We start from the raw sequence: 10,731 nt of genomic DNA, 5'->3' as shown, positions 1-10,731 counted from the left end.
GATCAGCAGGAGGAGTGGGAAACAGATTGTTGGGTGTTTCCAACCTATTTAATGCTTTAAGCAGGAAAACGCAGACTCCAAACCATTTTTAGTTAAAGAAATTGTTTATTAATAAACATACAATGTATTTATCCATATATAAAATTTAGTTAAAACTTTTTTTGATAAAAATGTGAATGCTTGAAAGCTAAAAGTGCGGGTTTAATCTAGAAGCGGTTTAGAAAAGTGGGGCTGACTGTCTGGGGTCGTCTGGAAGCACACTGATGGAGTCCTCTGCTTTCCCACACAGCATACACAGCATAGTGTACTCCTAAACACACACACACACACACACACACACACACACACACACACACACACACACACACACACACACACACACACACACACACACACACACACACACACACACACACACACACACACACACACACACACACACAACAAAGCAGTGAGAATAACAAACGTACAGGGTTTCCTTCACACACAAATCCACTTTTAATGTCTTGACTTTGACTTGCCTGATATTCATCGACGACAGAAAAGGTGTATTCATGCCTGGCAATGACGTGGTCACAGTTTTTACACACATCTGGAAAATTAAAAACAAAAAATGTATGAATAGATTTCAGTATCTGAAATTATTTAGCATTAGATAGAAAAACTAGCTTTTCATTTTGACACAAAAATGGTTTTAACTTCTTAAACCATCAATAATTAAGAAGTGGTACAAAAAAAAAAAATTACATATGAACCACAGACATTTTGGATAAAAATGGGTTTGATGCACAGGATCTAACTGAATTGGCAATTCACAGTAAATTTGCAGGAAATGACATTATTGATCTAGACCCAGAAAACAGAAGGTTGGCCCACTGGGTTCTACAAAAGTATACACGTACAGCGACCAATGAGTGCATAGCTCCAGTGAAATTCATTTTGTCTTCTTTTAGAACAGTATGTTAAGTTGAGGTTTTGTTTGTTTATTCAGACAAGGTTTTTTTTTTTGGTTTTTTTTCCAGTGGAGAGCTGGGGTAAATGATCTAAAGTTTTCTTCTTTTGGAATATTTTCTAAAGAGTACAGTTCAGCATAAAACTCTTTAAATATTTGATTTATTTATTGTGTGAATTTGTTGGCATTCCTGCTGAATTCTTAATGGCGGAGATGGTAGATTTTACCTTGTTACGTTTAATTTGGTTTGCAAGATATTTACTGGATTTGTTATTGAAATGAAAGTTTTCTTGACGGTTCTGCTAATCATAAAGTTGCTTTGTTTATTTAGGAATTCATTTATTTGTAGTTTATATTGTCTTCATTTTTTTTTTTTGTCATTGTCTTCTGTTGGGTTAGTGGCATTGTTCATTTTGTTTGTTTTCTATTTTTTTTTTCCTCATAAAGTATTAAATGATTATACCTCTCATGACAGCTTTACCTTTTCCCACAAATCATTCAATTCTTTGTTATTAATCTAATCAAACGATTCATTTGGCTTTCTTGATGAATGACTGTTTAAGTGACAAACTCAAATGTTGGGCATTTTCAACTCTTTAAGTCGTAACTCTTCCAGGCAGCAGCATCCAGAGGAAGTGAAGAATGGTTTTCTGCACACTTCCAGTGCTTATTTCAAATATTGCTGTTGTACCAAACCGTGACACTGACGGTCATATGTGACTATTTCCTCTCCATCCTCATCTTGTGTGGATTTATTGCTGATCAGCACAAAGTCCCTCTCATGGCAGTTGGCACAGCCCAAGTAGTTCATCAGGTAAGAACCATTCTCCAGGCAGGTGTTCCCCTGTACAGGCCATTCAAATAGAAAAATACACAATGTCACCAAGTCCATAATTCAGGGCGTCATCGTTTGTGATGGTGTTTCATATCTTCTGGTTTCCCGGGTAGTGAATGCCTAAGTTTTTGCCCTAAAAAGCACTAAAATTCAGATGACAAAAATTAATATAAACTATTCAAATGAGTTAATTTATAAGGACAAGTATGTAAATTATTACTTCGTTGCTTGTTATCTTTACGCAGACATTGACATTTCAGTGTATGGTAGTAACAATGCTAGTCAGAAAACAGAAACCTTAAGATTATTCATACCGATTTAGGCTAATCCAATTACTATTTCAAACAAAATGAAAAATGAGAAATTATTATGTTCACTGAACATGAAGTTCATTTGATCAAGAACAAACAGGAAAAGTAACGAATTTCCGTCACGTGTTAGCTCGGTAACGAGTAGAACCAAAGCACTAGCTAGTTGTGGCTAAATGGGACAACTCGGTTATTTATTGACAACAAATGTCTGTCGTTTGACTGAACTTACCCGGTCTGGATACTCTTTTTGCACACAACCGTTGCACATTTTGACCTAAAAATGCTGTAAAAAGCAAAATTACGACGTTCACTCAAAGCTATTTAAGCTTAAACCCAGCTTCCGTCAAAAACTAAACCTGTAAAAGATCCGGAAAAGCAACAGTCTATTAGCGAGCCAGCTAACACTGCATCCATACTGTTAGTAGATCTGTTTACCATCCAGCCAATCAGACGGCAGACGTAAAGTTGACGTGACTGACGTAAAGTTTATGGCGACGCAGGACTTTTTTGTATTTTCATTATTATTTAGTTTTAATTGACTAATACGTACAAGAATAAACAAACATGGCACTTTGCAATCTACAACAAAACATCAAAACCCAGAACTTGCCAAGAAAACATCAACTCAAAGCATAGAAAACAAATAAAACATATCTGAAAAAAATCACATCATACGTGAAACAACAATAAGCAAACATCAATCAATTGTTCATTCAGAACAAAAAGGAGAGACAAATAATAATAATAATAATAATAATAATAATAATAATAATAATAATAATAATAATAATTTGTGCTTTTACATCTTTTAGAGTTTTTTTTAAAAATTAATATACAAGTTAAACAATACATTTGGGGAATGATTTTAGTGCTCTACTTTTGTGGATAAAGATTTTGGCTAAACATAAAATTATGTTACAACAGAGAACCTCATTTTAATTTTGCAAGATCATCTCTAGATAATGTTGGAAATAATGGAATTTTATGTTTGATCCAATTTTAAATACTGTGGCAAAAAAAAAAAAAAAAAAAAATCTGCATGGACTGTAGTTCTAATGTTAATATCACAAAATGTGGATGCAATATCTTCAGTATTAAAAAGCAATTTAAGTAATTATTTGTTCTTTGGAAATTGTGTTTCTTCTATTTTTTTTTTTTTTTTTTTTTTTTTTGATACATTGTTCTTATTTTATCAGTCACATTTTTGTCAGAATTTCATTTTTGTGTTTTGGCATTTGAATAGGCTGGATAAATACATAGTGATAAAGATAAACAATCCACCATGGACAAGTAAATAAGGCAGAGTATTGAGAGGTCTCTTTGGAGCCACACATTTATTCTGTCTTTATAATATTTTAATTTATTTTCTACATTTAGGGACTGATAATGTTTTTGTTCTTTAGTAAGGTAAATTCCCAAATATTTGATTTCTGACAATAGGTATATTACAGATTTTGGTGTATCATGAATTGCAACCATTGTTAACATCGCTATGGAGCCTGAACACAAAGGAAAAGTTACTGCTGCTGTTTGGGACCATTTTGACCTTATATCAGTAAATCAGGTATTAGTCCTAATTTCCTGGTTTCAAATGAATTTGTTTCAACTTGATCACTCAGAATACAAGCCTGAATAAACTGAATAAATAAATAAATAAAAAATAAAATAAATTTCAAAGTGACTCTGAGTTTCAGTTATTCATTTTATATTCTGTAGGTTAAACGCTGCATTTCTTCTTTAGAACTGTCATATTAATAAATTATATAAATATATTAATAAAAACGCCCTAGATGATGAGACATTACCGTGCATGTCATCAGCCTGAGGACCTGCACCTACAATAAACACACATTTTGCAACTCCCTGATAGTTGCAAAGGGACTAATTCCCATCAATGAATATTAATTAATTAATTTATGTGAATTAGTGCATTCACAATTAATTCACATTAATTGTAAGTGCATTATTCACAATTATTGCATTTTTTTTTTTTACATTATTATTCAGAGAGGCTTGCTTCCATGAAGCAAGCCTTGTATCGAGCAGTTCTTTTATTTTATTTTATTTTATTTTATTTTATTTTATTTTATTTTATTTTATTTTATTTTATTTTATTTTATTATTAAGGACTGTCCAGGGAACTATTTCAGGTCCTTCAACAAACTGTATATGTTGCCATCCAGAAAAGTGTATTTGCTTTATTTATTCACCTTATTAACTGTATATTTTAAAATATCAAATATGTTTTATTTAAAATATAAAACAACACAATATGAAATACAATAGCTTAAATTGTATTACTTTTTATACTAGGTTTCTGCATCAGTATGCCATTTAAATCAAGTAGGTTGCCTGCAATAATGTATAAGATCCAGCAGGTGTCAGTGTTTAGCCGAAGTAATACAGTATCAATACAGTATCAATACAGCTTGGATAATGTGTCGCATCGTTTCATCGACACGTCACTAGTTCATAATGTTCTATTTTTACTCAGGCGTAGAACTCTGCCTCCTATGACGCAGGACTTGAAAGGTGTCACGACTTGTTCGAATTACGGGACGTTGCTAGACGTGTTTCAGTTCACTGTGTTTTAAAGCCACATATCTCAAGTTTTTACCTATTTACATTAACCTCTGCGATATTGTCGCATTCTGTCACATTCGCTAGTAAATAAATAGTCCAAAATGAAAAGCCACACAATCCAGAATGTTCCACTTTGCCCCAGGTTGATCATGAACCCCCCCAAACCCAAGGTGTCCCGCCCTCTGTACCCTAAACATGTAAGTACCACGTATGTCATTAAAAAAATAGTTGCAATTTAAAAAAAAAAAAAAATCAATAGATTTTTACCTTTTGCTGTATATTGATAAAATGCTTTTATCTACAGGAAGAACAGCAGCACGTGCATGACATAAAGCACCACAAAGGGAAGCAGACAGTTGTGGACAGGTGAATATAACTGGTTTATTGACATTAAACAGGGATCAGATGATGGTTGCCACTCGTCCCTTAAAATACGGAGTCGTTCCTTATTTGCCCATTAAATGGTGCGTCTTGTATAATGAGCAAAATAAAACGCAGGAAATGCCACGGCCAGCAACATCGATCTACTTAGATACGTTGTAAAATGTGACAGAGAGTTTACCTTCATAAAGACCATCAGGATATGACACAGTTACGCGTTCTGTTAGATTAATAACTGAGATTTTAACGTCTACCACAGCGGAAGGAACCACGTAAGTCACCGTGAAAAATCAGCCAATCACAAGCTCCACAAATATACACTGCTTTATAAAGTGTTAAAGAATGTAAAGTCTGTAATAAATGTGTCTAATAAGTCATTAGTGAATACCAGAGAACCACATGAGTCAGCATGAAAAATTATAAGAAAATATATCATGAAAATTAAATGTTAATGTCTAACATAAAGACAAGCAATGTTAAATTAACAATAAATATGCAACGTGTTGACTTGTATATAAACTGTAAGTATATTAAATAAACACATGCTTCATATACACATTTATGTTTTTATTTAGGCTGTTTTATAATTTAGGAATTAGGGCTGGGCGATATATATCAAGATTTAAGATGTAACGAGTTTTCTATTTTGGCGATATAGAAAACTATTATATTTCATATATCCATCCATACATCCATCTTCAAACCCACTAATTCCTGTTTATCAGGGTCGCGGGGGTCTGCCGGTGCCAATTTTCCGGCTCTCATTGGGCGCTGGGCGGGGGTACACCCTGGACAGGGCGCCAGTCCATCGCAGGGCGACATAGACAGACAACCACTCACTCTCTCATTCACTCCTATGGGTAATTTAGAGACTCAATTTAGAGACTATTTCATATATATATATATGTATGCATATATTATAGGTTATTATGTATCAAATACTAGTTTTAGGAGTCGCTGCTTTTACTTCTCAGAACAACATGTAAAGCTCAGTTAGATGGATTATTGAATGCACATATTGTGCAGCTGTTTGTTAATAAATATCCATGTGTGGCATTTTGCATCAGCAAATTTAACCCAGAATTGTCTTTCTGGTCAGACTTTATTTAATAAAATTATCTAGATTTATATCGTATATCACCATTTTGAGAAAATATATTGAGATATGAGTTTTGGTCCATATCACCAGCCCTAGTAGGAATGTTCACAGCATTTCAATGTTAATAAAGGTCGACCTACCAGATTCTGATCACATAATTGTATTTAGTAAGTGGTTGACAAGTGGGTATTATAGATTTCTTGTACATCTATCTTAAAATATAAGGGATACTGGAGCTTGGTTGGGCGGGTGGGACGGCTGGTAGTGGGCGCCAGAAAATTTCTCTTATTTTCAAATCCATAACTTGACAGGTATGGGTTAAAAATGTTTGTAGAGATTTATGTACAGTATATTATAGTGGTTCTTAAACCCCTAGGAGTACTTTGAACACCTTTCAGGAGGTACACAGAAACATGAAAGTTTATTTTTTAACATTTTTTTCTTCTTTTTAAACATGCGCACAGACTTTTTTTTATCATCCATCAATAATAACTTGTGGCACAACTCTTAAAAATGCACCAAAAGGTGAAATTAAAATTCTAAAATGAGCAAAACATCAGAAATAAATGAATAAAAAGGCCTGAATTCAAGGTTAATGTCGGACGAGACACAGGAAAGAGTTTAGACAAGCCTGTAGACACAAATAAATAATGGATAACATGAGCTAAGGGGTACATAGGGCAATAACATTTGGGAAACACTCTTCAACATTTTTGAGGATTGTGTTCACAGGCCTGTGAACACAATCTTTTCTGGAAGGTGGCAATCCTCTGCGAGCTGCATAAAAAAGTATTTCACTGTGTATGTTGGCTATAGTTTCTTACGTCTGTGTTTTGATGTTTTTCCACAAACTGTGACATCAGGGCCATGTATTTAAGAAAATATTCTCGACACATCTCACTGGTTCCGAAAAAAATCAGTTCAGAGGACTCGGAAGATACGTTTTTGGAAAGCAACTGCACTCCTGTCTCAAAGAAGGAAACAAACTGTGAGGATGGGAGCGAAGAATTCAGAGACAGACATTGTTCCAGCAAGAGAAAGAGAGACGTGGTAAGTGCTAAAAAATATTAAGAATTTGCTGAAACGTTGTTTTTTTTGGGTGTGATGCATTAATTGAATCTAAATTTCTCTCGCAGGCTGATGGTATTACTGACGTGACGCCTGCTACCAAAATAAGGACTCAAAACACTCGTATGTTCTTATTATTCATCATTTAAAAACATTGTAGTAATGATAGTTGTGTTTGAAAATATTTGTTTTAATTTCAATTTCATTTTTTGTTTGATTGCATAAAAATGACACATTTCTCTCCATAAAAATATGCTCATCTCTGTGTTTCAGACGGCGAGGACAAGCCTGAGCTAGGAGCGCTAACTGTGCAACCAGCGCCACCTCAGGACACAGAGAGCGTAGCGTTCGTCTCTGTTGGCTGTCAGACTGTTCAACAGTGTTTCAAACCCATGTAAGTTAGACCTGAACCGCACACGCACAGGACTGGTTTATGTTCAACATGTGACTTACTGTTTGTCGTTTGACTTCTCAGCAAAATTGAACCTCCAGATGAGCCAGTGATGGGTGACGTCACTCCTCCAGGTGAGTGACGCTGCCTCTGTTTGTAACGTGCTGCTCACAGTGAGGACTCAGAGCTTCAAACATCAAAAATCAGTTCTCATGAAACTATACATTTTGTTTACGTTTCCAGAAGTTTTGGTTGTGTTTTCGGAATAATTTTTTGTGTTTCCTGAAGTAAAAAGACTTCTAACATGGTCCGGAAGAAGCCCCGCCCACAAACTTGAAGTTGAAATGCAATTAAAATTTTGGGAAACGCAAACAAAATCATTTGGGTCATTCTGGAAGCTCAGACGTGTGTCGCTAATTGACAGTGCGTGCAGCTCACTGAAACGCTTTGCAGAGGAAATGGCCAGACGGCATGCAGTCTTAAAGGTGCAGTCTGCAACTCGTATAAAAGTGACTTTTTGTCATATTTGCTAAAGCTGTCACTATGTAAGGACAACTTTACATCAAACTAGTAGTTTGTGTGAAAAAAAACAGGCTCATTGAGTCCGTCCCGCATCCTTAGGCAGATTGCTAGAATGCACCGCGATCGAGCAAAAAGAACCTATCAGAGCCAGGGTTTTGTTTGATGGACTGTCTGACAGCTGTTGCTCACAGGCCCCGCCCCTTTCCCAGGGCTGTAGCGCCATCTTTTTTGTTTACAGTGGAGGAGTAGAAGATGGAATTAGCAACTTTTTTGCTTTTCTATTTTACTGCTGCTTGATTTACATTATATTTGATTTGTAATTGTTACACTAGAACTCTATAGTGCATGTGCTTTGTGCTGTTCGTGTGTGCGCAGCAACCTCCGTGTGAGCTCCTTTAAGTGACACTGTGTTGTTGCTGCTTCTACTGAGGTGTGTGCACATTGAGAGAGAGAAGCACTGCAGTAATTTGCTTTTAACAGAGCATGTTATATTACTGTGATGTTGCTATTGGGCTATCGCTAGCTTGTTAGCTCCTCTGAGGGAGGGAAAGTTTGGAAACAGGGCAAGAGTACAGCAGGGAGAGAGGGATCTGAGAGTCACGGACTGTACCTTTAAGGGTAACCCACTGAAGCATTCCTTGTGCCATGGGCTCAAATGGGGGACGGCGTAGTGCCTCCAGCACTAGCACCTGTTCTTGTACTGGAGGCGAGTAGATGGCGCTCTTGCATTCATTATTGTGTTGGGGGAAGAACTTTGACAAGGAGTGATGAGAATTATAATATTAATTAGTATTATTATTAAATGAATTTTTGCCAAGCCCGTTTTTTCAAGTTGCCGTTTTCAAAGTACAAAGCACCGTCCTCAAACACGCTCTTACTTTTAAAGCAGCAATTTTTGGCCACACGATGTAAAAAAATTGCTTTTTTATGTTTCTGTCTTCAAATATTCCCTTTTTGTTTTTAGAAGCAGTAAATTAAAATCAGCTGGTTTAAAAAAAAATGTTTAACCATTCTCGACCCTGATTAAGAAAAATGCCTTGAATTTAAATCCTATTTTTTGAATTTTAAATGAAAAATCAAATAACTTGTTTTTTGTTTTCTGAACAGAAAATCTATGCACTGACCTAAGGGAAACCAAACCGGATTCTTGTCCTGAAAACGACAGCAGTGTTTGACAGGATGGACGTTTGAAGGAACCTCAAGACACACAGCCAGAGAGGATGTTTGAATAAAAACATGTACTTCACACTATAAAGACTATATCTATAATAAGGGGATGTAATTAACAAGCAGTATGTACCACTAAGTGTTGTAACACATCAACTCAGTGCAACCTGTGTGACTCAAGCCCTTCCCAGAGGAAATTTTTACTGCTCAAACAAGTCTATTCTTAAACTTTTGAAGACAAAAATGTGATTCTCATCTGTTGCTCCTAAAGCGTTTTAGGAGCAACAGATGAGATCAGAGTTTGAGACATAATTGAGACATACATGAGACATGAGAGAGAAACTGTTTCTATGGCTTATTTTGTTTCTCCTAAAATGCCTTAGGAGCAACCGATGAGACCAGAGAGTGAGACCTACTTGAGACACATTGGAGAATCAGTTTTATGCCTCAATGACGCCTACCATGGAGACAAAAAACAGACTCAAAAAAACTTCTATGAAGAAAAATAATTATGCTTGTAAATACAGAAATGCTTTTCATTGAACAATTTTTACACAACTATTTCAATTTTAAATGAAAGTAAATCTCTAAATTAGACTAAACAAACCGAAAGTAGATTATAAATGCTTAAATTAAATGATTAAACGATGTCATCCAAAGCTCAAAATGAAAAAAAAAATATATATATATATATTTTTTTTTAATTATAATTCTTATTATAATAATAATAGTACATACATACTTAGAATACCATATAATTTAATGAATTAAATTATTAAGTGAATTATGGTATTGCACAGATAAATACACAGATTAAGACATCTCAAGCAGTGTTTTGCCATAATGTTGCTAGCCATCCGACACATCCTGAATTACATTAGGCCCTGGCATCTGTTGGCTATTGGTCAATGTATCGCATTATGTCCGGCCTCCTGCTGACAACTATCTTTGATGTGTTGCTTTAAAAGTCTGGTCAAACCCTGGTTTCCCCAGAACTTCATGGGATACAGTTACTGACCAGTGTGCTGACAAACTTCTCCATATGCATACGTTTTATTTGCACGAATAACTACACACTTGATTCTGGACACCTCTTTATTTATCTGCATTGAAAACACAGAACTGAATGAACCTTTAAAGCGCCAATGTTTTAATTTTGTGATCCTGACTCACACATTTACCGTTGGTATTATATGGAATGCTGAGATACTGAGATGTTCTTACCTGAGCTGAGATGAGTTGATGTGTACCTGTCTTGTTTGTGCGTGCGCTCAGTCACGCAAAAAGACCAAAGATGTTGTTAGAATGTAGCCTCTCCCAGTATATTCCTATAGCTCCAAACGGGGGTGAAATTAGAAGGGACCAAGCTCTTCCACGTTTTCCCTTTTTAAATACAGTTACGTTAGTAGTTACACGATAGTG

The 10,731-nt window shown here is 35.4% G+C and overlaps 2 protein-coding genes across 3 annotated transcripts; one reads left to right on the top strand and one right to left on the bottom strand.

The window, feature by feature from the left end:
* Window positions 1–83: 83 nt before the first annotated feature.
* churc1 (churchill domain containing 1) lies at window positions 84–2,519 on the bottom strand. Of its 2 annotated transcripts, none has more exons than XM_028439954.1 (4): window positions 2,328–2,519; window positions 1,649–1,796; window positions 522–592; window positions 84–310 (listed from the first exon to the last, which is right to left on the bottom strand). In XM_028439954.1, the coding sequence occupies exons 1-4, from the start codon at window positions 2,364–2,366 to the stop codon at window positions 218–220; spliced, it is 351 nt and encodes a 116-aa protein (XP_028295755.1). In that variant the 5' UTR covers window positions 2,367–2,519; the 3' UTR covers window positions 84–217. The 2 variants fall into 2 exon arrangements, with proteins under 2 accessions (XP_028295755.1, XP_028295756.1); XM_028439955.1 differs by having other exon boundaries at window positions 1,661–1,796.
* Window positions 2,520–4,642: 2,123 nt separating this feature from the next.
* On the top strand, window positions 4,643–9,411 carry LOC114457450 (uncharacterized). The gene is made up of 7 exons (XM_028439261.1): window positions 4,643–4,878; window positions 4,986–5,047; window positions 7,025–7,211; window positions 7,298–7,352; window positions 7,503–7,623; window positions 7,705–7,754; window positions 9,250–9,411. The coding sequence occupies exons 1-7, from the start codon at window positions 4,783–4,785 to the stop codon at window positions 9,315–9,317; spliced, it is 639 nt and encodes a 212-aa protein (XP_028295062.1). The 5' UTR covers window positions 4,643–4,782; the 3' UTR covers window positions 9,318–9,411.
* Window positions 9,412–10,731: the final 1,320 nt, after the last annotated feature.

Source organism: Gouania willdenowi, chromosome 24 (assembly GCF_900634775.1).
Source record: "Gouania willdenowi chromosome 24, fGouWil2.1, whole genome shotgun sequence".
NCBI lineage: Eukaryota > Metazoa > Chordata > Actinopteri > Blenniiformes > Gobiesocidae > Gouania > Gouania willdenowi.
This window is presented reverse-complemented; position numbering and strand designations above follow the sequence as displayed.

Excerpts from the sequence above, each read along its gene's own strand:
- churc1 (XM_028439954.1), bottom strand. The coding sequence starts at position 2,366 with ATGTGCAACGGTTGTGTGCAAAAAGAGTATCCAGACCGG. Across the intron at positions 1,797-2,327 it reads AAAAAGAGTATCCAGACCGG|GGGAACACCTGCCTGGAGAA; the intron begins GTAAGTTCAGTC and ends TGGCCTGTACAG. Across the intron at positions 311-521 it reads CTGTCGTCGATGAATATCAG|GAGTACACTATGCTGTGTAT; the intron begins GCAAGTCAAAGT and ends GTGTGTGTTTAG.
- LOC114457450 (XM_028439261.1), top strand. The coding sequence starts at position 4,783 with ATGAAAAGCCACACAATCCAGAATGTTCCACTTTGCCCCAGGTTGATC. Across the intron at positions 5,048-7,024 it reads AAGCAGACAGTTGTGGACAG|GGCCATGTATTTAAGAAAAT; the intron begins GTGAATATAACT and ends CTGTGACATCAG. Across the intron at positions 7,755-9,249 it reads GGGTGACGTCACTCCTCCAG|AAAATCTATGCACTGACCTA; the intron begins GTGAGTGACGCT and ends TTTTCTGAACAG.